We start from the raw sequence: 27,531 nt of genomic DNA, 5'->3' as shown, positions 1-27,531 counted from the left end.
TCTTTTCTGTGTTTTTCCCAGGCTTATGAGTGGGCTCTGGAAGGTATGAGGCGCTTGGCTTGTGTTACTATGGAGGACTGCGGCATGCCTGAGAAGTGCCAGAGTGTGATTGCCTGCCTGGAAGCCTACCGCAGCCAGCACCCTCCCCTACCAGACGAACGCTTCCAGGAGATGAAGGACCTGGCTGGGGAGCTGAAGAGCGAACAGGGCCTCAAGCAATGGAAGTTTGCCTGGTCAAAATGCCAGGAGACAAAGCAAATGTTTGAGAAGAAGCTGGAAGCGGCTCTGCGTGCCCGCCGCACCATGTCCAGCGAGCAGAGCGAAACCAGGTCAGTGACCGGCACCCCACGCAGGCACTCGGAAGGATGTGCCAAGACTCAGGAGCGCAGCAGCAGCTTGTCCTTTTCCTGCAGGAAAGCTTTTAGCAGTAGCTGGGCTCGTGAAAGACTATCCTTTCAATCCAGCACCGCTTCCTCTACCCCATGCAGTCCAGTCGGCAACCGCTTGGACACTAAAGACTCAATCAGGACCTCCTCAGGAAGTCCTTATAACGTAGAACACAGAATCCCACAGAGAACTCCCCTCAGCTCCCATCGACTAACACGCAGCACCTCTTCAGAGGAGTCCTCTCACACCTCACCCTCTTCCCACAGCCCTAGTCTTTCCTCTGTTGCGGAAGTGAACCGGAGAGTTTTGCGTAAGACTCAGAGCTTTGATGCTGCAGGTAGTGAGGTGGGATCACGATATGGCACATGTCAGCGAACATTAAGCGAGCCATGCCACAGGGGAAACACTGGCGTCTTCATCAAAGGACTGGAGGTCAGCAGCACTGAGGTGGCAGACAGGCCCTATAGCCCACGGCTGACCCCAGCTCATGGCTGGGCATCAGTTGATACACATCGCAATGGGAGCCCTGTTCCAGAGCCACGTGCCAAGGGCAGGTAGGAGCTCATATATCTATATGCATTTGTAGTTTTCCTTTCTGAAATAAACATATTAATGTTTGCAATATTGATGTTTGCACCTGGGAGTAGCGTTCCATTTACCAAACCAGGATGTGGAAAAAATAAGAAGAAACCAGAAAACTGTTATTCAACCCCTGGGAAGATTTGTGTTTTGTTGCACAAAAAAATTTATTTATATATTTATATATATATATATATATAAAACACATTTCTCTATATGACAACTACAAACCCCATGTCTAGAAAAGCTGGAACACTCTAAAGTGAAATAAAAACAGTCCTTTGTTAAGTCACTCAACCTTCAAGAGACAAAAGGACAAAGAAGAGTTTTTCAGTGTGCTCAGTGACAAACTTAATTCTTATATATACAGGAGGTCCTCAGGTCAGTCCCGAGTTACGATGTTTCGTGGTTACGACACATCTCCCATTTACTGTATAAAGCTTTGTTTCGACTTAAGTGGTTTTGAGTCGTAAACGTTGTAACGCGAACTTCGTGTTTGGTGTGTGCGGCGGAAGAATACACGGTTACGTGGCTCGGGACCGAGGTGTTTTTTTATATTTACTGTGTTAGGATAGGTGTAAGGATAGGATAAGTGCTTACAATATGTTATTTACGTACAGTACGTATGTTCCGACTTACACCGAAAATCGGTTTACGATGCGACGTAGGAACGGATCAACGTCGTAAGTTGAGAACCCCCTGTATATAAATGGGCACAATGCAAGGACATATCCTGGATGTTTGCAGGGCACCACACACTCACACATTAAGTCACACCTACTTTAGCATGGCCAATCCACCTAACAACGTGTGTTTTTGGAATTAAATTGGAATGGATAATTGAAGATAATAATCGTTGCAATATTGCAAGTTGAGTTTTGTATGTTGTCTGATTCTCCTCTATATGATGCACCATATATTTCCAATAGGAAATAGATCTGCGACGCAGACAGTCCAGTCAAGCGCACTCACTCTCGGTCTACACTGTTGTGCAGAACGAAGCCTGACATTGTCCTGCTGAAATAGACATGGAGTCCCTGTGATGTGTCTTGATGGTAGCAAAATACCAGTGTAAGCCTGGTAACAGTCTGGATGTTTTTCATCTTTGGCACATAGAAGCCGACATCTGTTTTTCCCAAAATGTGGACGTCTTTCAGTCCATTTCAGATGACCTTGGGCCACGGGAACTAAATGTGGAACCTTCCAAAAATCCTGTAACAACATTTCCCACTTGTTTTGCAAGTGTCACAACTTCTTTGAGTGTTGCAGGTGTCATATTCTATTGCATTCGGTGGCATGTAAAACCAGAAGAACAAACCCAATGGTGGAAATATCCTGTGTTGCAGTGTGACATGATCTAGCTAGTTCTCAGGCCTTAGAAAAATGGCTGGCCTCAATAAAAAGAAAGGTTTGTCCAGCAGCTATTGTTGAGGGTGCATAACCAGTTGAGGGTTCCAGCAGTCCAATGCCTAAATAAACACTTTATCTTCAGTGAGGAAGACAACATGGCCAACACACACAAACAGGCCTAGTTATTTTTCCTTCTCTCACATAGACAGGTGCTGCCAACTGTCACCTTGACAAAACACACGCTCACACACTCTCACACACACACACACACACGCAGATGTATCTACCCCTTTTCTGGCTAAAATACACAGTGCCTCATGCTGAGCAGCTGTTTGCAGAGGCCAGTCATGTGTGCAAGTACCTCATAAGCATGTGAGGATCTATAAGCTCTGTTTGTGTGCATGTCTTTTCCACACTATCCAGCCCCCTCTATCAGGCGGTGATGTGTTTTCCAGAGAGGGCCCCCTGCCCCCTGTTAACCCTCCTGAGAAAAAAACACAGCTTCTGATGACTCTCACAGATGAGAGCTGTAAGAAGGGACTTTGAAGTGCTGCATTTGTCTTCCGCTGCTTTACACACCACAGAAATAAGGCTAAGACATTTCAGCCATTTATTAGCAAAGAAAAGGGAGGTAGGGAAAAGGGGAAGGCCATAATGGAGTATATAGGCCTAGAGGTTAAATCTTTTGCAGGATTCAAGGCTAACATTAAAAAAAAAACATGAGCCATATCAGTCTGAATATTGAGTGCCTTTTGTGTAAAAGCTGAAGTCCTTTTGGAAAAATATTAACCCTGCAGGCCTCTAAGTAGCAGCCATTTCAGCTTTTCATTTACTTTTCTCTGTTAAATATGTCTTGGGTCACTCATGTTGTCCAAGTGTTTGATAAGTAATGAATATAATCTAAAATAACTTTATTGTTACTCTGCTTCAACATTTACTCCAAACTACACTGAATATTCAGAATTGTATTGGTACAAGATCTAAGATCATTAGACGTTCTCAGAGATTTGTTCAGTTTTACTGGAAGTGCTACAGTACTGAAGTTGTTGTATGCATGTACACTATTATTGATTTTAAATTATTGATTTTCTCTGCTCTAAAAGATGCAGAAGATACCACTTTCTGTAGATATGAGCTGGTAATCGCCTAACGCAATACACTAACATCACACCCAGTAGAAATTAACATATTTCCACACAGAGATACACATTCACACAGAAATCCACACACAGTTTGTTTTGACTACCACTCCTTGCTAGTAATTCCAGTCTCAGTTTGTGTGAGTATGAATCATTACTCAGCCTACACAGCAGTGTTTTCAAGTGTTTTTACTGGTGTGTCACTCATGCCGAAAAGACAGACTGAAGACAGCTCTTTCAGTTTCGGCCAGTCCTAAACAGGGAGAAATGTACACAGCTTGTCAGTTTATTGTAAGGCTGCACAATTTTGGAAAGGAACAATTAAATTGCTGTTTATTGTAGTATATTAATGTAGTATGAATATGAGTATTTATTTGCAAAATATGAATAATTCTAGAATGATTGGGGTGTTTTAGAAGGGGACAAATTTGCATCGTCTTTGACTAAAAAGAAAAATTATAATAGTAAACTAAGCTCTAATCCTGCACAGTTGGTTTCAACATAAAAAACACAAAGCAAGTGAGAGCTGTGACATTTAAAAAAGTGATTTGGAGTGGGAAATTACGTAGTTTAATACACTGGTAATGAACTATATTTTGTCAGATTTCACTTCTATAATAGTCATGGAAAATGAAAACAATGTGAGGTTTCTTTTGTGCCATTCAGCAAAAACATGTACAATATGTTTGATTTAATTTGCACATCCTGCGATGCAACTGAAAGTGATTTACACCATTTTCCCCTTGCCCTAAATGTAGTTGATCAGCCAACGCATGTTTGATACTGGAGGTCTGGAGCTACAAGTCTAATATAGGTTCCTAATAAAGGAAGATTAGTATACAACAGGGCGGCACGGTGGTGCAGCAGGTAGTGTCACAGTCACATAGCTGCAGGGACCTGGAGGTTGTGGGTTTGATTCCCGCTCCAGGTGACTGCCTGTGAGGAGTTGGTGTGTTCTCCCTGTGTCCACATGGGTTTCCTCCCACGGTCCAAAAACACACGTTGGTAGGTGGATTGGCGACTTAAAAGTGTCCGTAGGTGAGAGAGTGTGTGTTGCCCTGTGACTGGCGCCCCCTCCAGGGTGTATTCCCGCCTTGCGTCCAATGATTCCAGGTAGGCTCTGGACCCACCGCAACCCTGAACTTGATAAGCGCTTACAGATAATGAATGAATGAATAGTATACATCAGCAAGCTGCATGTCTAAATCCTCACAAATTGATCTTCAGTCAGTCAGTCAATCAATCAATTAAAGTTTTAAGATGATGCTGGCAGAACTAAGCACCCAGACTTTAAACACTGAGTGTGTCTTGGCTTATCAGCAACATTCTGGAGAAGAGAAGAATTTTGTTGTTTTAAACTGCTTCTTTACCTTAATACAGACTGACTGACACTTGTCTGAGTTAAGCATTGTACATCATTCAAGGAATTTCCCTCTCTTTCAGTAAACTGAGGCACATTGTAGACGAGATGGTGACGACAGAGCGCGAGTATGTGAGGTCACTTCGCTACATCATCGATCATTACTTCCCTGAGATGGAGCGAGTCGACCTGCCTCAGGACCTACGTGGCAAGCGCAGTGTCATCTTCGGAAACCTGGAAAAACTGGTGGACTTCCACAGCCAGTACTTTCTCAAGGAGCTGGAGAGCTGCTGTAACCACCCACTGCGTGTCAGTCACTGCTTCCTGCGCCACGTAAGAACACCTGCAGCACTATGAATACAGTTTCAGCACAAGACTGCTCCAAAATGAGCAAAAACTGGAAAGCTCTGTTCTGTTTATATTTATCCCCCTTGGTTCTAATGTGTTTGGAAAATACTACAGAGAAAACGGTCACTGTAATAAAAAATTTGACATTTTTATCTAAATTATAATAGCCTTTCTTCATGAAGGTGGCCATTAATTCAGCTAAACCAGGACACCTTTATTTGTAGTAGTTTACATACATTACCAATAAGTGTTCTGTCTAAAGTCATTTGCTAACAAAATACAGGTCTTTAAGGAGCCAAAAATCTGAATCTTGCTGCCAAACAAGCTACTTCCAGTTAGGTAAAGGATATTTTATAGATATTCTATACAGTCCATAACAGAGAACGACTTTAAAAATACACTGAGATTTTCCATGTTTCTCTTTTTATCTTTGAGTGGAAATGAAGGTAAGCCACATGAATTAGGGCCTGGAATTCTTAGTGAGCGTAGCTGCAGTGTAGTCTCTCCTGTATTCCGTCCATCATATTTGCGGTCATATCAAAGCTCTAGCTCTAAGGACTATGGTTTGAAATGAATGCTGTACTTGAGTGAGAGAATGGGTGTTTAATGATGTCCAGTGGGGAGACCCTCTCGACCTACAGCAGAGCCTTCATCTGAGAGTCTAAAATTACCTGACACATTCCTGGCACAGCAAAAGCTTCTCTGCATGTGTCAAATGAACATAAAACATATTATAAAGCAGTTTGCACCGTATCACTTAAAATTACTTCCAAATAAAACTAAAAATGAACAGCTATTCCACTCCATTCGATATTTCCTGACCAATGTGGAGTGACAGGTTGTTCCGCAGGGTTTGAAATGCTGGACTGGTGAACCACTTAATGAAAGGTATATATTTCACAATGGGGGATTTTTATTAAAGTTCGTCAGGTAGGTGGTAGGTAAATCTAGCCCGGTCTAATCAGAGGTCTGGATGTTCCTATGTTATTAGGTTTAACCCCTAAAACTCAGGCTTACTGTTCTAACATTTGTTCTTTTTGAGCTACCCAAACTATAACAGGCATTAAGTTGTTATTAGACAGAAGTATAATCAGAGTTCTGACCCGCTGGAACCTCCTGACTGTTAAAGTTTTGCTTTGTGAACCTCTCTAGTGATAATGCTTTTTCCTATAAATTTGCAGCAAGACCAGTTTGGATTATATGCCTTATACAGCAAGAATAAACCCAAATCTGATGCACTGCTGGCCAGCCATGGCAACAGTTTTTTTAGGGTGAGTGACGGGATCACTGCACAAACATCAACAGATCAGTGTTTTAACATGTTTGTGTGGATCTAATACTTTCCCCTCTGTGTCTCGTTTTCTTTAGCATAAGCAGCTGGAGCTAGAGGATAAGATGGACTTGGCCTCTTACCTGCTAAAGCCCATTCAGAGGATGAGTAAATATGCTCTTCTCCTCAAGGACCTGATTAAGGAGGTGAGTGAGGCTCAGGAGCAGGAGCTCTCCTACCTACGAGCTGCAGCTGAAATGGTCAAGTTCCAACTTCGCCACGGCAACGATCTGCTTGCCATGGATGCCATCCGTGACTGTGATGTGAGTCTCGCACCTCTGTCACTTCTGACAAAATATACCACTTTCCCAAACATTGTATTTATAATAATTAATGCTGTTTTATTTGTATGCAGTGTACATCACAATATTATAAAATTCTACCATTATATTAAATTACAATGCTAATAAATACATTAGAAGACATTTCAAGATGTCAGGACATGAGAAATGATAAATAATAATTTTTGGATGATACGTTGTCAGTAACTGCAATTTTCAAACACAATTATTGACGTTACTATTCTCATCATCATCGACTCCTCTAAATGATTTGAAACCTATAAAATTGTATAGATGCACTGTTATAAAATCAGTTTTTGCATGTGCAGAAAATTGACTTTTATATTAACAGTGATTAGAAAAATAATGCAGTATACGTAATTCTGTTTTACATGCATTTCCATATTATACATACTTTGACTGCACAATCATAATGAAAAATATAACGTATCGTTTTAGAAAAGTCTTCATCATTGTGAAGGTGTTCTCTGCTTTTCTCAGGTGAATCTGAAGGAGCAGGGGCAGCTGGTGCGGCAGGATGAATTCACCATCTTCTACGGGAGGAAGAAGTGCCAGAGACACGTGTTTCTCTTTGAGGACCTGGTGCTGTTCAGCAAACCCAAACGCATTGAGGGAGGTCTAGATGTCTACATATACAAACACTCCTTTAAGGTAAATTGCCCTGATATGATTCTGTATAATTGAAATAATAATTCAGCTAACACGTCTTCCTCTAAGGCTTAGCTGCCTTCCAAGACTAGAACTAAACTTCAGATTCACAAAGGCTTCATGGTGGTCACCTTAACAATAAAAACACTCAAAATACAAATACTTTTTTCCTCCTTATTCTTGTTTGAAAATGATTCAAATGCAAAATGACATTTTGTGAATGACTTTCTCTCACTCCTGTAGACTGCTGATGTGGGGATGACAGAAACATCAGGGGAAAGTGGGCTGCGCTTTGAAATCTGGTTCCGCAGGAGAACATCAAAAAACCAATCCTACATCCTTCATGCCACTACGTCTGACATTAAACAAGCCTGGACCTCGGATATTGCCCGAATACTGTGGCGACAGGCCACACGCAACAAAGGTATGTGTGTGTGTGCGCGCAAGAGTTTTTTGAAGATATCAAATAAAATAAATTGGGAGTGTGTGTGAGTGTGTGAGAGAGAGAGAGAAAGAGGTCTTTTGTTTCACAGCATCTCAGCAATTAACTCTGCATTTGTGGCCTCAGGCCTGTATGAATGGCCTTTACAAACACTCCTTATTTAAATCACACATGTATTGTCTTACCAGTTTGTTGTGGCATGATTGTGAGTGGAACAACCTCTAGTCATTTGCTTTTGAAACCATCTCAAATTCCCAAATTGGATTATTGTAATATTGAATGTGTGTGTGTGTGTAGAGATCCGTATGCAGGAGATGGTGTCTATGGGAGTGGGCAATAAGCCGTTTCTGGATATCAAACCCAGTGATGCTGCTATCAATGATCGGGCCATCGATTACATTATGAAAGGCAGAGGTGTGTACAAAACCAAACAAGCCACTCATGTGAATCAGTTCATTCTGACACTGCATTATGTCATCATCTAGGAAACAATATAAAATCTTCCCATATGTTTAATTATGGGTCCTGATTTGAGCTTTAAAAGGGGCATATGTATATCCCCTTTTCCACATGTTGTTTCCTGACATCTTAATTAAGCTTCTAAGACTCAAACAGCACAGTACTTTTCGCTTAAATAGCCCTTTTTAACACCTGTTGAGAATGAGCCTCTGTTTACTTTAAAAACTGAGCACAAAGATTGAGGCACAAGGGCCAGAAAAGCTGACATTTAGTCACTTTCGCTTAGTCCTCTGTTTATTTTCAACATATTTATACAGGACACTTATGTCTCCACTCTTATTGTTTGTGGCTGAACTACATCCTTGTGCTCTTACATAAACATGGATCAAGTCCTGTGATTGGAGAGACTGAGACAAGGACGTGGGTCAGTTCTAAACTGTGCATTTTGCGTAAGACGCAGGGCAAAATCAGAATGACTTGTTTATTTCATGTTGTTTTATTTCATTTGTGTGTTGGTAAGAGCTGCAGATCCCCAAATAATGTGCTAAGTGTTATTTTCCTTAATATGTGCCCTTTAAAACATTTAAAATATGGCTTGTTTTCCAGACAGAATATCGTATTTCAGTAACGGTAAAGAATGTCTAAGACAGATTCTTTCTTTTGGAGCAGTTGCCACTATAACTCACATTAATGATACCAGAAAGCTGGGGATGACCACATCAAACAAAGCCCATGATCCACACACCCAAACATTCACTGTTTATCCCTGCAGGAGCCAGAACAAGGGCTTCCATCGCGGTCTCATTGTTTGATCACTCAAACCCGTTTAAAAGAGCTCCTGTGAGCCCGCCTGTTAGTGGCCCCCCAGTGGCAGGGGGGACCTCCTCTTCCACTCTACTGGGGCCTCTCAATCTGCACATGTACAGCAGCCAGACACTACTGCCAGGGGAGAGACCTCTCATCAGCCCCTGCATTGAAGAGGATGAGCTGGAGCATGAGACTAGCAGCCAGCCCTCTATGAGTATGTACATCCATTATTATTACTTATAGTCCTTTAGAAGTATGACCGTACAAATTCATATTTGGTATGGTTTATAATTCATAAAGATAAACTATTGTTTGTTTGTGTATTTAGCAACAGAGAGTTCAGGATCTTCTTCACATTGTCTCTCAGGGAGTGGTTCCAGTGGCTCAGACAGTGGCTGTGTGTCCAGTCATCTTCCCGAGGCTCTGTCTGAAGAGCCCAGTTCTCCCTGTGACACCTCCTGCTACTCCTCCATCACCTCACCTCCTGAACACAAACCATGCTTCAACAGCCAGTACATTTCAGCGGTAAGTACCTTTGTGTGCAATCAAGCAAGTTTTTTTTAAAAGTATAGTGCCTTGTTGTAGATGATATATGTCCTTAATTTTAAGACATTTTATATAAAGACACCCTACTGACTGAAACTTCATGATTTCCAACATTGCAAATATAGATTTTCTATATATTCAGTGGAATGTCAGTATTCTTTTAAAGGTCTCAACAATAATACTCAGATGATAAAGAAAATGTCTTTGCCTCTTATCCAACAACCATGCTAACTGGATTTGTGTAGCTTATATATTAAATTTCAATATTTTAATTTAACTTAATTGTACACAGTCAGGCGGCACGGTGGCTCAGCAGGTAGTGTCACAGTCTCACAGCTCCAGGGTCCCACTCTGGGTAACTGTGAGGAGTTGGTGTGTTCTCACAGTGTCTGCGTGGGTTTCCTCCAGGTGCTCCGGTTTCCTCCCACGGTCCAAAAACACACGTTAGTAGGTGGATTGGTGACTCAAAAGTGTCCATAGGTGTGAGTGTATGAATAAATTTGTGAGTGTGTGTCGCCCTGTGAAGGACTGGCGCCCCCTCTGGGTAGGCTCCAGACCCACCGCAACCCTGATCTGGAGAAGCGCTTACAGACAATGACTGAATTATTGAATGTATACAGCCAAATCTAATCATAAAATGAACATACATATTTCAACAACCCATTTTGGGTTTGCCAATTTAGTCTCTGGTGTATCATTATGATCAAATGTGAGCATAACAGTTTAAAAATGCTTGATTTACAAAAAGATCCCATTTGTGATGACTATAATTTATCAAATTATTAGCCGTGGTTCAAATGAGGCCTGGTAGGTTGCCGCGTGAGTTCATGCCAAAACTTACTCATCAACTTGGTTCAAATATCTGCTTGTTTCCACATTGTATGACAGTTTCATGAATCATTTGGTGAAAGGTTCATCTCATTTAGAGCAGTCAAATCTAAATGTTTTTTACTCAACCTTTAACTAATAAGAGCCAATGTGTCTGTGCATTTGCGCCAGCTTCTATCACATCAGCTTGATATCAGAAATTGAATGGCTTGTTTTTCCAGACAGAGCATTAAACCTTGCAACAGATTTCAGTAGGCATTCATATTGCAGGGCTTTATCTGTTTCTGGAAATTTTGCCCTATAACTAACATTTATAACAGATCTGATAAGCAAATAAACATTGTTATAATAATGATAAGCCACTAAAACTAGCCCTTAACACTGCTCCTCATCTTCATTCCCCCACAGAAAGGTGCTCAAGTTGTAGGCCCATCTACTATAGTTTGAGCACTTGCTGTAACCGCTGCTGCTGTAAGTTTTGCATCTGCTACATCCATCCAGCCAAACCACCTGCTTGCATAACAGCCCCTTATCATTAATTCAATTCATATGAAATATTGTCAGCATGCATGTTCTGTGCTTATAATTCTGCCGTGTTTTTTCACAGGTTTAATGTCCAGATGCTTAAAAGAATACAAGGTTACTTCACGCAGAAGAGGACTCAAGCCAGTATTTATTGCTCCTCTCAAACTCCAGCAAATCTCATCTCATGGACTTTGGAAAGAGCTGGAAACTAGCACTGTTTTTATTGTTTGTTTGTTTGTTAAAAAAGCCACTTATGAGCTTTCATAGCTTATAGTTATTGTTTAATTGTTTTAAAGAAAGTTGATTTAAATATTCTTGTATTTATCTCTGCAGAAGTACTGGTACAGTAGTTTTCCATACTCTTGTAACTGTAAATAATTATAGTTTATAATGCAGTTATAAACTGTTTCTGTTTTTCTTTCTCCTCTGTTTCCTTTGCCTGTAGACCACTGACTTTGCTTAGAACTGTAAACAACCTGGCTCACAAATACCTCTGTACCAAAAGGTATAGCTGGAACCTGTAGCCATGAGTAGCATGCTGCTGCTCTAAAGGTTCAAAAGCAGTCTGCTGTTCACCTATCGCACATCAGCATTCTGTTACGAAGATTGTACGTTCATTTATTAATGTTGATATTCTTAAAACTGACCTCTAGCCATTACTTTCAGTTTGAACATTATTTACTCCTCTCTATGGTCACAGTTGCTTGCACTCGACCTTTCGATATTCAGGCCTGTTCTACAGTGTTCCAGTAGAGTCAGCAGTTTGAGGAGTTGGGGGAAATTTCCACTGACCTCAGGTCAGATATGCCTTGTTTTGCTGCTAGGCCCTGTGTGAAGTAGGAGATGCAGGAGTATTCATTTCAGTTGTCTTGTTTGTGTTTCAGATATAACAGCAAAAACAGACAAATAAAAATGTACATTGAGTGTAAATATTTCAACCAGTGGTGCTTTGAGTACACAGCGAGTAAGATTTAAGGACAGTGCTAACTTTGTACATGCATTATGCATTAGTCAGTCAGCCAGGGGATCACTAAAGTGCCATTCTTATCAGCTACTACAAGAACATTACAGACTTCAAAAAGGAAAAAAAAAAAAGCTGGAGCGTGAATGTGTACTGAGAGAGTGTCATATTTCCTAACACGTTTATACATATTTAATAAAAATGGATTGTTTATATCCATAATGGAAGTGAGTTTCATTTCAGATGCTTAGCATGGACAATCAGGCCTTAACCGGCAAAGCCATAATGTTAGAACACAAAAGTGTGTTTAGTTTACTCCAATCAAGAACAGAATTTCTGGTTCCCAAGGATTTAGAAGGAGTTTACTAACTGAGCTAACAACATTAAGCATGATTTCAATGAATGCACCAATGCTACCCTGGCATTAATTTATACGTTGCTTTGTTTACTCACCTCTGCTAAATTGGTATATTGATCCAAAGGAAAAAGTGTGTGTGCCTGGACTGAAGTCTTCTTCAGTAATTCACTTACACACTCTGCATACTTCTTTGCCAAAGGCAACGTGAACTTAACAGAAGAAATACAAAAAAACTATGTCAAAAATAATGTCGGTGTTTGATGTTTTTCTGCACATTTAACAAGTGAATTTCGTCAACGTATGCATGTGTTTCTAGAAAAACGAACAGCAGGAACAGTTCTCTCACAGTTAATTATTAGATTTGATTCCCAATTTCACATCATGATTAGTTTCCATTATTACACTACATTGTTAAAATCATTTTTAAAAAAGAAATCTGCTAAACTGCTTAACACTCATAACGACTTGGTCGACCTGCGCAAACGATTAAGTGTGGACTAATTTAGACATGCTCATAACCCACATGTGGAATAGTTACCTTCAACCACTGCAGTAACTTCTCTCCCTTTTCCACCTGCTTTTCTGAATTGACACACATCACTGTCAACAGTTTCTGCACAAAGTTCTCCACTGAAACACGACCTGTCTGCAACACAACCCGAGGACACTGAGCAAAATATAGACAACATGGCCCTGGCCAATGTGTTATAGTGAAAATACATTCAAAACATGCATAAGGATACTCAGACTTCAGGATCCAGTGTTTGTTTCCTGGGCAGAGATTAAGCCTACTCTGGGACTACAGTTTCCTTTAAATGGAGAATTTCCATTCTTAGTAGTTTAGAACTTGGATCCAAGGCCAGGAAACTGAGCAATAATAAATATCTTGATACTTTAATGTGGTGGTCCCCTAGTGCTCATCTATTTGAATAGGTTCGATGTCATTTTAGGATGAGGTCTGTAGGTACTTCCTTTATAAAACGTGAGTGAGGTCTGTGATCTTACCCAAAGTAAGTAAACAAGGTTCACAATTCTGTGAGTTTTATTCTTTGGGTCGAGTCTGCTGGAGTCTAAAATGGTGCCAGCGAGGAAGGAATGGCACTCCCGGGCATATGCCATCTCTTCAAACGACAAACTGAAGCATGCAAATGCCACATCTGGAGAAGAAGATAACAAATCAGCTTATGAACTGCTGCCAGAAGCATTGAGCATTATTGGAGGAAGTACCACAACGTTTTTCACAGTTAAAAGTTGATGTTACTTTTTTTTCTGGAGAAAAGGGGAAACTTTAGATCAAATCTAAAGGGGAATGAGAGCCAGAGCGAGCGCTAATTGACTGGCTGAATAATGCATGGGTTGAGTGATGATGATGGATGGACTATTTGCTTCAGAGCTGGAAGGTAAACACCGTTTGCACGGTTCCACTGTGCCTTTACTGTTTGTTTTTCCTCTCCCAGCAGGAATGCTTTGAATCTATCAGTCTTGATGGCAGTGCCATCTAACATGATACAGACAAGAAGTAGGGGGGGCTATGAACTACAGAGAATGATTGTGAAAATAACTCTATCGCCCCCTTGTGTTTGCTACAGTAGAATTGAAATTCCTTTTATGAGAACGGTCAAACAATACTACAACAGGACATCAAACAGGTCTCAATCTGAGACACCCCTTAGTTTGAAACAAATTCATTATCTATGTCAATAAACGTAGTATGGACAGCATAATCTCACCTCTGTTTTGTGTCCTGGCAGGCTGCACTATCTGAATTTGTTCAGCTGTGAAGGAAAACAGTTACAATCTACAGTCACAGCTGTAGAATAACATATAGGCTGTATTGACTGAGAATGTAGTAAATACAGATGGTAAATATAATGTTTAGAGATACTGGTTGACCTGTGTAGATGACACTTTCAGTGAAGTATCCTCCAGCCTCTTTTCTCCCTAGCACTGGAGGATGATCCACCTTTAAGATGAAACCTATAGAGTGGATTGGGCAACTACTGGGAGGAAGCATTCGTTTTCTCTTAGACAACCGGCCTGCAGTGTAATAAACACAGTCAGGTAGTCAGCAAAAACTCTACATGTGAAACTTTAGCAAATAACTAGATTTACCTTTCTTCCAGCCTTGCAGTAAAGAGTCTAAGCAACTAATAATGAATCAATTGTTAAGTAATTAAATTTGGGGGGGGGGGGGGGGTTCATCCGAGAACTTACATTTACGTTTCGTCATAGCTGCTCGAGATGAGGGTAGGTACAGGAGCTTTGCCTGACGTGAAGGACTACTGACGTGCAGACTGACTAATTAAATGTTTGCAGAGAAGGTTACCGACCAATAACAGTAGCTCTACAGTCAGACCGTCCAATCAGAAGATTTTAGGCTACTTCACCACGCCCCCTTCTCACTCGAGCGAAACAATCGGAGTAGGGGAGGGCGGGACTAGTTTGTGAACGAAACGCTTCTCGAAATTCTATGTAAGCTCTAGAAAAACAAAATCCCGGACTTTTGTGAAATTCCGCCCGGACGTTTTTTTAAGTCTAAAAGTCAGGACATGTCCGGGTGAAAGAGGACGTCTGGTCACCCTAAATTACGTGCAGGCTTGCTTCTAGGCAATGTTTGATGATTTAGGCTACTAATTTTGATTTTTAATGAAACTGGTAAGACTTTACTGTAAGTCATCTTTCCGAAGGGTCTTTACATCCAAATTACATAAATCTACAAGACGTAGCTTTTTGAACAATGACCTAAATTAAAGTTTTACTGAAATGTATGTTATCTCACCTGACAAAATGTTTGCATAAGGCTTTTCCTTGTGTAATCTAGTTGTGCTGCTAGTCTTTTGTGTCTGATCAGAGCTGTTATGCTGCACGCACTGATTTAACCCAGTGTTTTGTAAATGGTCTCTAAGTGTCAGAGCTGTGCTGGAAGCCCGAGTTTGTTCCCTGCGTGTGGTGTTGTGTTTTAGTCTCTCTTTTTTGTTTGTTTGTGCTCTTAGTGCGGTGCTTGTTGTGACTCCCTACTGCTCAACAAGTTCTTGCAGAAGTCTGTGATGGCTGATTTAGCAGAATCAGAAAGTCCTTCTAGCATCTTCTTCAGCTCTGTGATTGAACTGCCCACTGAGGCCTCGACCAGAACAGTCAGGCAGTCCAGCGGACTAAGCAGTGGGTTGTCAACCTCCTGCCAGCTTTTCAACAACATGTGCAGCAAAGATGATATTTCTGTGCTCCTGTAATCCTCTGGTATACTGCACAGACTTAAGGATTTGACCTAAATGTCAGTGGAAAAAAAAAAAATATATATATATATATATATATATATATATCCCCTAATATAATTTACACCCACATTTGATTTAAAAACGTACATTGTTTATCATGATATAATCTCCTCTTACCTCACTGGGTCCTGGGCTGCCACACTCTTGGGCCTGTCTGTATTGTCCAGTATTCTCAGATGGAACCTTACTGCCATTCTGACTTCTCAGCTCCTCACAGGGCAATGTGGAACTGGACATCTTTTCTGTTTCCTTCCTTTTTTCTGAATGTGGTTGAAATGTCTCTGATGCAGTGGAGGAGAATGCATTGTCTGGGCTTTCACTTTGATATAAGAGAGGCTTGCCTATGTCCATTGGCTCCTGGGGAGAAGTGGATGGATTATTCAATTAATCAGAGTAAAAACAAAAATGAACAAGTTGATAACATTTGATGAAGTGCACACTGAAAGAAATGACTGACTCTGCATTGTAGTGTAAGGACATTATCCTTGAGTTTCAAGGTTTGTTAGACCTCTTAGAAAAACAATGTTCACTTCCTTATCCCAAAATCACAACCCAAGAAAAAGCCTATCATCCTTCATTTGTGCATTTGGTCGCACTGTGTATTTTTAATTAAGTGATGCTTCTTTCATACCTAGGATGCAAATGCCTTCGCTTCCAACTCTTCTCCATTTACCTGCATTCATGCATCCTGGGGCCTCTGAATATGATCCCTCTAAACTAAACGCTCCAGGCAGAGTGGGGATGGTCTATAGCACTACTTAAAATTAAATTCCTCAAACGTGTTACTACAGTGAGCAACCCCAGAGAACACCTTGACAGCATAGATGTATTGTGAGCTCACTCTGACAGCATTTCAGCCGTATCTGATAATGCAGCTTCAGCTAGTGGTTCCCCACTATTAATTCAGCTTTAACTCTTCAGATGGAACTGTGCTACATGAGTTACTGTGTGTTAATACACTCTGTCTTAATATGCAGTACAAACCTCATCCTCGAGACCTGAGTGTAAGAAGTGATTTTCTTCCTCCACTAATGAATCAGGGGACGTGGCCCTGGGCTGCCCTTTAGCCTTACACCAGGCCCTGACACAACACAGACACATTGATCACAACAAGGAACATAAGAATCATTTGCTAATTATAGCTCACAACATTGAAATAACAATCATTCATTATCTGTAAGCGCTTATCCAGTTCAGGGTTGCGGTGGGTCCAGAGCCTACCCGGAATCATTGGGTGCAAGGCAGGAATACACCCTGGAGGGGGCGCCAGTCCTTCACAGGGCAACACACACTCTCACACATACGGACACTTTTGAGTCGCCAATCCACCTATCAACGTGTGTTTTTGGACCGTGGGAGGAAACCGGAGGAAACCCATGCAGACACAGGGAGAACACACTAGCTCCTCACAGACACACACCCAGAGCGGGACTCAAACCCACAACCTCCAGGTCCCTAGAGCTGTGTGACTGCGACACTACCTGCTGCACCACCATGCAGCCTCATTGAAATAACACTCTGTAAAAAAAGAAGTCTACCCTACCCAATTAAGCATGACAATATTTAATTTCACAATATTCAGCCTTAAAGGTAACTTCAGCAAGAAGAAAAAGGACATAGGTTACACTTTACTTAAGGGCAGTACTCATAAGGCTACATGACACCTGCAAAGGACATATGTGAAAAATGACAAATAAAATGTCTTACTGTCAACAAATCATTTGTCAACACCACAGTGTTATGAAAAGCGATGCTTACGTCACTTTACGTCAGTTGTCACATAATACTCATTTAAGTAGGATCTTATTATGCCTTATCAGTAAAACGCTTTTCAAATGTATTTAAACAGTCATGTTTGTTGTCAAAGTTGGCTCAATTAGCTTTGCACAGAAGCTGCAAGCCCACATGCTGTGATAGTTTTTCCTTCCTGGTAACCTGGATTGAGCACTAAGCCCTGTTTTTATGCAGACCCTTGTTTGAAAGCTTGCTTTGTTTTGTGGTCTTTGACAATGGATTTTTCTTCTATCTGTCTGTCTGACTGTTTTACCGCTGCCATTCCTGATTATGATTTTTAGCATAACCCTGATAAAATGCTCAGCACATGTACCAGCCCATACTTGATTCACACACAGGCTTAAGGAATCACAGATTTGCTTGTTTTTCTCTTACACTGTGTGGCATGCTGTGGTGTATAGTGAGAAAATGTCAACAGTAGGTTGTAGTCACATTAAAATCTGTACTTTGTCTGTTTGTATGTGGCTAACTAAATAAATTAAAATCAGCCAGTGCTAAATCAGCCAAGCCTAATTAAAGAAATGGCAGTAACCGCACATCTTGGCAGACCCAATACATTTGTGGGATTTGTGGGAAGGGGAAAACTATGCAAATATAATTTTTTTGCCTATATTATATTGTACAAATTATCATTCTATTTTGAAACATTGATCCAGTCGGTTCCTTGTGGTTTCCTAACTAATGAATGTTTTTAACCTGTAATCTGAGCAGTCCTGCAAAGCACTGGACAGAGCAGGGATCTGAAATGCCTCAACCTCCTGGCAGAGCAAAGGCCACTCCCTGCAAATACAACGGAGGACTTTAGTTCACGGTCCAAAAGATTTCAACATTTTCTTTAATAGGTATCTACCCACAAAAACTGTAGTGTCAATGACACTCATTTATTAATATTTTTTTATGTAGTTGCCTTGATCCAGGACTTAATCTCTTACCCAGTAAACCACCCCCTGGAGGCTCACCTGAAATCCGTAGGCAGCAGGAGGTGGCCACATCTCAGAAAGTTGAGAATGTGTCTGAACATTTGGCCGTCACCCTTAACTAGTAAGCTTTCACCAAACACAATCCAGCAGTTCTTGGCAGAGTTGGAGAGGAACTCAGGGTGCTGGGGGACAGGATTTCACATTCATTATAAACACCACACAGAGTCCAATATTTTTTTTTTTCTGTTGAAAAAGAAGAGGATAGGTTTTGGAACTGAGCTCCATTCCACATACCTTTATAAGAGTTTTAAAATAAGTAGAGTACCACTGAGTTCCAGCATAAACACTAATCACTTTAAAGAAGGTGAATGTTTTCACTGAAGACGACCAAAACCTGGCGTCTATATTTCCTGTAAGGGAAAAAAACACACACACACTGAAGACAAAATCCTCCTTTGTTAAAATTACTAGGATTGTCTGGAAAATGTTGTGTCTATTCTCACCCTCCAGTGTCCCGTTCATATGTAAGAACTCATTCAGAGCTTCTTTGACAGCCAGGTAAACGCCGTCCTGTTTGTCCAGGTAAGCACACAGAGAGGGCAGCTCTTCTTTAGTCAGTGTCAGAGGCAGACATGATGTTCCCAGCCAGTTCCTGTAACATTCCATTATTAATGACCTAGTAATGCCATTACAAATGATCTAGACTCCCAATTAATGACTTAGGCTCACAACAGTGTCCCAAAAAAAGTTCCAATAATGTACAAAACCCCAAATAACATTCATTCATTCATTATCTGTAAGCGCTTATCCAGTTCAGGGTCGCAGTGGGTCCAGAGCCTACCTGGAATCATTGGGCGCAAGGCAGGAATACACCCTGGAGGGGGCGCCAGTCCTTCACAGGGCAACACACACACTCACTCACACCTACGGACACTTTTGAGTCACCAATCCACCTACCAACGTGTGTTTTTGGACTGTGTGAGGAAACCGGAGCACCCAGAGGAAACCCACAAGGACACTGGGAGAACACACCAACTCCTCACAGACAGTCACCCAGAGCGGGAATCGAACCCACCCATTTGGCTTCATCGCACAGCTCCTCATAATCGCTGAACTGCTCTGGCAGCAGGACGGTCCCCGACTGCAGGAAATTGGCTATAATGAATGAAAACAAACGCAGGTCATTTTTACATCAGCTTTCACCAGCTGCCAGAACTCACCCTGTTGATATAAAACTCCCAAACCACAGTATGCTGGCAAAGCATATTTTTTTCATTCAGAATGTTATCCAGCTGTCAAAGGCATTTCAAGAAAATGCTGTGAGACATTGCAGGACAGATTTAATTGTCAGGTAACTATGACAGCTGTTCAAAATGACTAACAACTTTTTACAATCCCTGTCAAATATGCAAAGGTTTGTGAAATCAAGCTAAGTGTTTTCTTTGCCCCTTATTTTGGCTTTTTTTTCAATTTGAGATACTACTGGCTGAAGTTTTTATATACACACCTTCACTGAAAATCAGCTACATTTCATTTTAACAGATAAAAGCTGTTGATTATAGTCTAGAAGACAGGAAAATTTTTGGATGGAAGGAGAAATGATTCCTACAGTACTGGAGAGACCAGAGAAGAGTTTAGGTAGATGGTATAGTGCAGCACTATATAATACCGACCAAGTTGTGGGAAAAAGGCTGGAAGTGGAACTGGTGGCACTGAGCATGCATTAACGGTGCCTGTGGGGTTCGGTATAGACTTAGTCAGAGTAGAGGCCAGTGTAGATTTATGGTTGTTGATGCTTAAGGGTAAGGATTGTAAAGCTTGCTTGGAGGGGGATGAGTCTGGGACACCAGACTTTACTGTTGAGCATTATGGATGTGTGTTGTGGCCTTAATTCAACACTAACGAGGGGAGGTGCCTACCTGATGACACCTGTGAAGAGCTAGTAATACTGTGGGTAGTTTGGATACTCATATGATGAGCTTAAAGAGTATCCGTAGTTGTTAAGAGTAGTTGGTTGCTGATCGGTTCATAAACGGCCACAGCAACCTTAGGGTGTAGCTGTAAGATTGGAACAACAGAAATTGTGTGGCTGCTGGTAGGAAGAGAGTGGGGTAGGCCCTCTATGAAGCTCTAATGGATTGGCATAGGATATTTCATATATTAATTAATCTAATATACATAGTTTTTAGGGTTTTATTCTGTGACTGGCTACTGGGTACTATGACTGGACTTACGAACTTTCAGTTGGGTTGCAGTTGTAAATATATATTTACAAGTTTTCTTTTTGTATTTGAGTAAATATTTTAAATATACCCAAGGCAGCTTTCATATATTTACCATCTCTCAAATTTACAATTTGTCATTTCACAGCAGATATTAATGCATCACCACCCAAATAAAATATGACTTCTAAGGTCATAGCTGGATGTGGTAGAGGCTGGCTGATATATAGTGTAGCTAATCATAGGCTACAGTTAACAATGGTAAATAAAAAGTGCACCTACAGTGGGTTGTACAAAAATGGAAATGTAACATTAAATGCTTTTAATGTGTCCTGTGTGCATCAACAGAAATTGAATACATAAGACCCACCACCAGTACAAAGTACAATACAGTGTTTAAAAGCTATATGAATAAAAATATATAAAAAAAATGTTTAAACGGTGAATGCTTGCCTATAAACCTGAAGAGTGGGCTGTTGCACTGTATAATGGCCACTCCTTCACACAGCCAGAGCAGATTATCCTGGCTGACCAGTCCTGGGTGGAGCCACACCTGCTCTAGAGGAAGAAAGCAGTAGAGAACTTCCTCCTCATGGTCCACCAGCGGAGTGCCCACGAGACCCAGCGGCACTACATCATGACCTGCTTGAAAGCAGAGTTAGTGAATAATTCAATTCATATAATTAAATGACTACTTTTGACCTCTCAATCTTTAGTTTAGCCTGACTGGACCTCAGGTTAAAAATTATAACACAATCTAGGACATGGACCATTTAAAATACTGAGGTGAGCAGGGATTGTACATGTTTTGCTAAAAACATTTATTTAACATCTCTCCCAAAAGACCCTAAACTCTTCATACACATCATACAAATGGACTTTGAACAGTTGGAGTTATAACCAACAGATGGCGCCATTTCTCTTATAATCATCCTCACCTGACCAATGAACAGGACTGACTACTGCTTGTTCGTCGTTACACATGCAAGTCTTCCAGTAATTTAATGAGTCCCTTTCAGTCACCTGAAGGTTCACAGGCTGTCCACATAAAAAATGAGATCCTGACTGTAGATTTTCTAAAGCCTTTTAATAACAGAGAATATACAGGAAATCAAACAGCCTTTACACTTCATGAGGAAATGAAAGTACATCTAAAGGCATTATTTAAAGCTTAAAAATATACAGATAATACAAAAAAAAACCAGTAGCTGTATCTTTACATATTTCATACATGGCACCCTTAAACATTAATGGAACACTAGGTAAGATATGGCATTTTTGCTCCTGGGCTCCCCCTACAGTTGAAGAGTATAATGAAGTTTTACAGTACTTTCCTGAAATCAAAGGAGAGCTGGAGGGAAGGGGGTGGTTTATTACCCTCCTCCAAAATTTTCATAGTGCAGTTTCTGCAGTGCCAAGTCCAGAGCATCAAAGGCAGAGGCTCTATTGTCTCTATTACAGGTATGTGAAACAATAAAAAGATTTCCATCTAGTGTTCCTTTAACTAGGGTGACAGATCTGAGTGTGCTTAGCTGAACCTCTGTGTGCTTTTAGGTCCTTTACACCTTTATTTGCTACACAAAACATGGGAATTTCTTTTTTAATTCATCCGAGAATTTACATTTACGTTTCGGCACAGCTGCTCGAGATGAGGGCGGGTACAAGAGCTTTGCCTGATGTGAAAAAGGACTCCTGACGTGAAGACTGACCAATTAAATGTTTACAGAGAAGGTTATCGACCAATAACGGTAGCTCTACAGTCAGACCGTCCAATCAGAAGATTTTAGGCTACTTCACCACGCCCCCTTCTCACTCAAGCGAACCAATCGGAGTAGGGGAGGGCGGGACTAGTTTGTGAACGAAACTTCTCGAAATTCTATGTAAACTTGTAGAAAAACAAAATCCCGGACGTTTGTGAAATTCCGGCCGGACATTTTTTACGTCTAAAAAGAGGATATGTCCGGGTAAAAGAGGACGTCTGGTCACCCTACACAGAAGGGGAAGGGTCTTCTAATAGATTTTTCCATAAATTCTGTGAAAGTTGAAGCTTAAAATTGCTCGCTACATACCATCTTAAATAGGAAATCTTACAAAGCTGATATAGAAAACTTTCTTTTCATTTTCACCCTGAGTATCAACAAAATATATGCATACTATTATATTGACCCATAAAGAAAGGCAAAAAAAAAATAAAAATTCTAGGATATTTCGAAGCAGCGCTGGTTTAAAAAAAGTATTTCCAATAATGTTTACCTGTTGTAAAGACGTGAGGCCCAGACCTGTGGCCAGTTCATACACTAAGTGGATTTCTGTTGCACATGGTGAAGCCAGTGTTCCTGTGTTGATGTAGTGATGCAGGTGTCTGAACGCGAGCCCGTCTCGATCAACAAAGAGCCGATGACTGTTTCCACACTCAGAGACACTCTTTAACAGTAAAGACGTATGAAAACGATAGAGTCTACTGAGGGGAACTGAGAAACATGCTCCTCCAACGTTGAAGGAAACATTACACACCGGATCTGCGCTCTCCATGGAGCCACTCGGTGTTATTGTGAAAACTAAAAGACCGAAGATAAAACAGTCCCTGGATAATCCTGTACCGTCCAATAAATTATTCTTGTCAGAGGCAACAGCTTCCAACCAGTGTATTTAACTTCATCGACGAAGTCTCGAGCCACTGGCGATTTTGAAAGAAGCCGTTGAACGTCGTCTGCGCGTTCCAACGGTCTATTTGTGTTAAATGATTGTAGAATTTAACCGAACCTAAGTCTGTTAAAGTTACTCCTGATGTCCATATAGAATATTTGTACTACTCTAGATAATTACCATCTGTACTTAAAAAAACATCGTTTTTCTTTCCACATGAAGCTTATTTTCTTCAGCAAATTACTTAATATACACGTATAGCAATCAGTACATGACAATTACAGCAAAATATCTTATGCTAAGAGGGTGAATGCATTTTCGTAACCTAGTTGCATTTCACAACGTTTAGCAACGTTTATATACATGTAACATTAACAAAAAAACATTAACAAAATCAATATTAACAAAAAAAAAAAGTTAGATATTTAAACGACTCCAACATATATGGTGATATATGATCATAGATTAACTTAAGGCTAATTTTTACTCAATGAGTATAAAAGTAAATATTTTTGAAAGCTATTTTTTTAAATCGTTTATATTTCTATGTCTGTCCAATATGGCTTAGGCTTTTCCTCTGTGTCGCTGGCTGAGTCTTAGCTGAGAAACACAATTTGATTGTGGAGACCTCCAAACATTGAAAATCATGAAGAGAAATAATGTATTCCATGGGTGGGTAATATGACTTATTTTTGCTGTTACAAATGACTTAAAGTAGTAATTCAGACAGTGGATTCAAATCTACAGACAAGTTCAACTTCAGCAATGTACAGGCTTTTGTTCAAAGTTTCCACCTTAAAAGATGTAGATCTTTTAAAGGAACACTGATAGAGGGCAAGTTTGTTTTGCTGTGAAAAATAGTTGTACAGAATTGTCTCTGTTGTCTTTAAACTTACACAATTTTCCACAAAAGAAGAGAATATGCCTTGGGCAGTATTAATAGTGCTGCTCTAATATTTAGTTTAGTTACACAACCTTTGCCAAGAACAACACCATCCACATGCTTTGGCTTCCAGCACTTTCTTTGCACATTTGTTCCTACACTCCAATTTGGATTATATATATATATATATTACCAGGCACAGGGTTGGTTCCAGTTCTTTCTAACGGGTTTCAGTGTAATTCATATCAGAACTTATTGCCAGCTGAGTTTTGTGCTTTGAGGTGTATTTTAGGTCATGTTCATGCTTCATGTGGCATATTTTGTTCTAAAATGCCTTGGTAGTTCATCAGTTTAATGATTTATTTACTATACACAAGGCCTCCACTGCCAAAGGCAGTACAGAGGCCTCACAAAAACAAAAATATTCACAAACATATAACTTTATTTTTATTTTTTTGTGCATTTTTCCTCATTAATGGGGCCCGCCAGGGTCTTTACCCAAGTGTGTGGCCTATGGTTGAAACCATCATTCCAGATCTCTTCAGGTCAGTTGTTAACATAGTATGTTATAGGTTGTGTTTTTAAACAGATCACACCAGAACTTGCAGACATTTTCCAATTGATTGTATCCATCTCATCACATCCTAAAATGTTAAGTGTGAATTGTGTCAGTTTCTGGAGTTGGCCATGTTTGGTGATGACATTTTTCTGCATGCTTATAAGACAGCTCTTATTTCAGAAAAAAGTAATCAGGGAAGGAGAGAGACCCTTTTTTAGTCATGAACAGTGCTATTCATTGGTAAATTCAAATCAATGATAAGCTAGTAAACAAAGTTGTTCAAGGGTGCCAATAATTGTGTCATGGCAATTTTATAACAAAATAACATTTCTAAATTTGTAATGCATTTTTAATCTTGTGTTTCTATGTGTAAAAATGCTCATTGAATATATATAGACTTTTGACTGTTCCCTTATTTTCCCCAAAAGATTTTGTCTATTGTATTGCAAAAAGTAAGTGTGCCAACAGGGGAGTAGATTTGGTCTGATGAGTGGAGGGGACCAAAGTCAGCATGCTGGGATTAGAAGTTGGGACAAGTTTGATTGGTGTTTTTGATCTAAAGCTAATTATACACCTGTATGTGAGGTCACTAATGTCTATATGACTTTCAAAATATCTTTACAGCAATGTTCCAAGTCTAAAGCATTCTCAGAAGAGCAGAGGCAAGGGGAAAATTGAGGAAAAAGAGGAAATTCCTGGTTAAATAGACTCATTTTCAGAAGAAATGTTGGCTGAGTAAGTTCAAAACTTAAAGTATGGTCATTGCTGGGGCTGGGGCATACAAAAACATGTTGTATATAGATTTTATAAATGTTTTAGTTATTCCTTGATAACATAAACATAATTGTGAGGAAGATGTTAGCATTTAATTCTGGAACTCACTTTTTTAAATCACTTTTAAGTGAATGCTCAGGTATCTCACCCAGTCTTACAGGAGTCATCGCAGACACTGCAGCAAATTACTAGAGACCAGCTAGATGAGAAAACAACACTCTAATGCATTGCGTTCCTTCAGAAATATAATTAAATTATCCTGAGGATTTGAGTTTATGTGAATGACAGAGGGGTAACTTTGAACTTTGAATGACAGAGGGGTCTTAAAGTTCTTAGGTGATGAGGTGGTCTGAAGAGTGTGTGTTTTTGGTGGGATGGGGGAAAGGCATAGGTCCCACACATCCCCCTGGGTTTTGTGGCTACCACTACTGTTTACCAGAACTGTATTCACTGACTTTTGTTTTCACCCTGTTTATCATTAAACATGTTCTTTGCCACGTTTTCACTTTTGTTTTTGCTGTTCTTGAGAGAATTTGGAGAAGTAAAAGGCATAGGCTACTTCCTAATACAATAGCATGATTCAGTCTATTCTGCAGTCATTGTTGTGAGAGTAAGACGCAAACATGAACAGCTCGTCTCTTGAAAGAAACAGCACAGCACCAGAGGATGATGAAACTGAGTCATACATTGGAAGAGCAGTAGCTTGCACGATCTTGGCTTTGTGCTTTGTGGTGGGCACTCCAGGGAACCTGCTGGTGGTCTGGACTGTTTTGAAGCATGTGAAGCAGCACTCTCATACTGTTCTGCTTGTTCTTCACTTGGCTATTGCTGACCTGCTAGTGCTGGTCACTCTGCCTCTGTGGATCTACTCTCTGGCACGCTCTTGGGTATTTGGTCAGTTCACCTGCAAGGCCATGGTGTACCTCATCTACAGCTGCATGTACACTAGCGTCTTCCTCATCACCATCATGAGCATGGAGCGCTTTATGGCTGTTAGGTTCCCTTTCAAGATGCTGCAGTGGAAAACCAGTGACATCATGTATAGAATTTTGGCTGTGGCCTGGGCCCTGGCATTCCTGCTGGGAATCCCAGCATTTCTTGCCCGACAACTGGATGAAAGTGAAGATGGTACGCAAAATTGCCACTCTACAGAGTACAGCTCAGTGGCTATAGAGGTTTTCTGCATGAGTTTAGAGACACTGGTGGGCTTTGTCATCCCATTCTTCATCCTGGCAGTCTGCTACTGCAACGTAGCATCTCAGCTTCGACAAATACAAAGCAGGACTAAACAGAAGTCGGCATTTCTAATAGGCAGTGTGGTAGCGGCTTTTGCTTTGTGTTGGCTGCCCCATCACATTCTCAATGTCATTTCTGTAACTCACCTGCTAGTGGACAGCTCAAACTGGCTGCCAGATGCAGTAGTGTTTGTCTCCGGATCACTGGCATTCATCAGCAGTTCTGTGAACCCAATGCTCTACGCCTTTGCTGCTAGAAACTTCCAGGGTGGTCTGAAGAAATCAGCGATGGCCAAGCTCTTTCAGGAATTAACATCACACACAGCCCAAGTAAGAGAGAGGCAACCCCAGACCCCAGACCAATCTGACTGTGATGTCTGAGGTGTAATCACTTAAACATGTACTTGTTTCATAGCACAAAATACTGTGAATTGTTTAGACAGTAGCATAATTGTAATCATGTTGATAAGTGTTACTCAGTGTAGCGGAGTGATATTTTTGCACTTTTTATGTTTTGTAAAATGTATTGTAATCTAATAAAATCATTTACATTTATTAGATCATTTTTGACAATTTTGTTTCAGAATTTAATAAGTCTCTGTGTTGAAAACCGATCTTCAGATTAAGGTTCATCTACAATGCAGTAAAATAAAACTAGAAGTAGTTCAGGGTTCTCTGACTACGTTTTCGAAAAAGAGAACAAACAATATGTAAACATCATGTGGTCAGACCAAATTAGTAGAAATTACATTATTCTAGCTGGGATTTTTCTAATTTTGCAAACTATGCCATGAAAGGCTCTAAGAGGTTGTTGTCCTTGTATTATTATTATTATTATTATTATTATTATTATT

At 40.4% G+C, this 27,531-nt stretch overlaps 3 protein-coding genes across 3 annotated transcripts in view; 2 read left to right on the top strand and 1 right to left on the bottom strand.

Moving 5' to 3' along the window:
- LOC136678451 (rho guanine nucleotide exchange factor 40-like) overlaps nt 1–12,315 on the top strand; it is a 67,283-nt gene extending 54,968 nt beyond the window's left edge. The window contains exons 14-24 of the mRNA XM_066656501.1: nt 22–941; nt 4,899–5,148; nt 6,345–6,434; nt 6,532–6,756; nt 7,276–7,446; nt 7,687–7,867; nt 8,183–8,299; nt 9,117–9,365; nt 9,480–9,676; nt 10,934–10,996; nt 11,133–12,315. Of these exons, the coding sequence (XP_066512598.1) occupies nt 22–941; nt 4,899–5,148; nt 6,345–6,434; nt 6,532–6,756; nt 7,276–7,446; nt 7,687–7,867; nt 8,183–8,299; nt 9,117–9,365; nt 9,480–9,676; nt 10,934–10,972 (2,439 nt within the window). The 3' untranslated portion in view covers nt 10,973–10,996; nt 11,133–12,315. The remainder of the gene's footprint in view (nt 1–21; nt 942–4,898; nt 5,149–6,344; nt 6,435–6,531; nt 6,757–7,275; nt 7,447–7,686; nt 7,868–8,182; nt 8,300–9,116; nt 9,366–9,479; nt 9,677–10,933; nt 10,997–11,132) is intronic.
- On the bottom strand, nt 11,744–23,256 carry LOC136678450 (BTB/POZ domain-containing protein KCTD19-like). The gene is made up of 17 exons (XM_066656500.1): nt 22,834–23,256; nt 21,519–21,663; nt 21,034–21,222; nt 19,402–19,513; nt 18,862–19,010; nt 18,653–18,768; nt 18,398–18,540; nt 18,135–18,218; nt 16,629–16,725; nt 15,762–16,001; nt 15,388–15,634; nt 14,263–14,406; nt 14,100–14,144; nt 13,375–13,526; nt 12,908–13,015; nt 12,465–12,578; nt 11,744–11,877 (listed from the first exon to the last, which is right to left on the bottom strand). The coding sequence occupies exons 1-17, from the start codon at nt 23,110–23,112 to the stop codon at nt 11,806–11,808; spliced, it is 2,436 nt and encodes an 811-aa protein (XP_066512597.1). The 5' UTR covers nt 23,113–23,256; the 3' UTR covers nt 11,744–11,805.
- Nucleotides 23,257–26,048: 2,792 nt separating this feature from the next.
- On the top strand, nt 26,049–27,159 carry LOC136679630 (leukotriene B4 receptor 1-like). Its single transcript, XM_066658267.1, has one exon. It carries the CDS (start codon nt 26,066–26,068, stop codon nt 27,056–27,058), a length of 993 nt encoding a protein of 330 aa, XP_066514364.1. The 5' UTR covers nt 26,049–26,065; the 3' UTR covers nt 27,059–27,159.
- The last annotated feature ends 372 nt before the right edge of the window (nt 27,160–27,531 follow it).

Source organism: Hoplias malabaricus, chromosome Y (genome assembly GCF_029633855.1).
Source record: "Hoplias malabaricus isolate fHopMal1 chromosome Y, fHopMal1.hap1, whole genome shotgun sequence".
Classification (NCBI taxonomy): domain Eukaryota; kingdom Metazoa; phylum Chordata; class Actinopteri; order Characiformes; family Erythrinidae; genus Hoplias; species Hoplias malabaricus.
Note: the sequence above shows the minus strand (reverse complement) of the source record. Positions and strands in the feature narration are given on the sequence as shown.

Coding starts and splice junctions, on each gene's coding strand:
- LOC136678450 (XM_066656500.1), bottom strand. CDS start 23,112: ATGGAGAGCGCAGATCCGGTGTGTAATGTTTCCTTCAACGTTGGAGGA. Junction 21,664..22,833: donor GCCTCACGTCTTTACAACAG/GTAAACATTATT, acceptor TGTTATTAAAAG/GCTTTAGAAAATCTACAGTC. Junction 13,527..14,099: donor TGCCAGGACACAAAACAGAG/GTGAGATTATGC, acceptor CTTCTTCTCCAG/ATGTGGCATTTGCATGCTTC.
- LOC136679630 (XM_066658267.1), top strand. CDS start 26,066: ATGAACAGCTCGTCTCTTGAAAGAAACAGCACAGCACCAGAGGATGAT.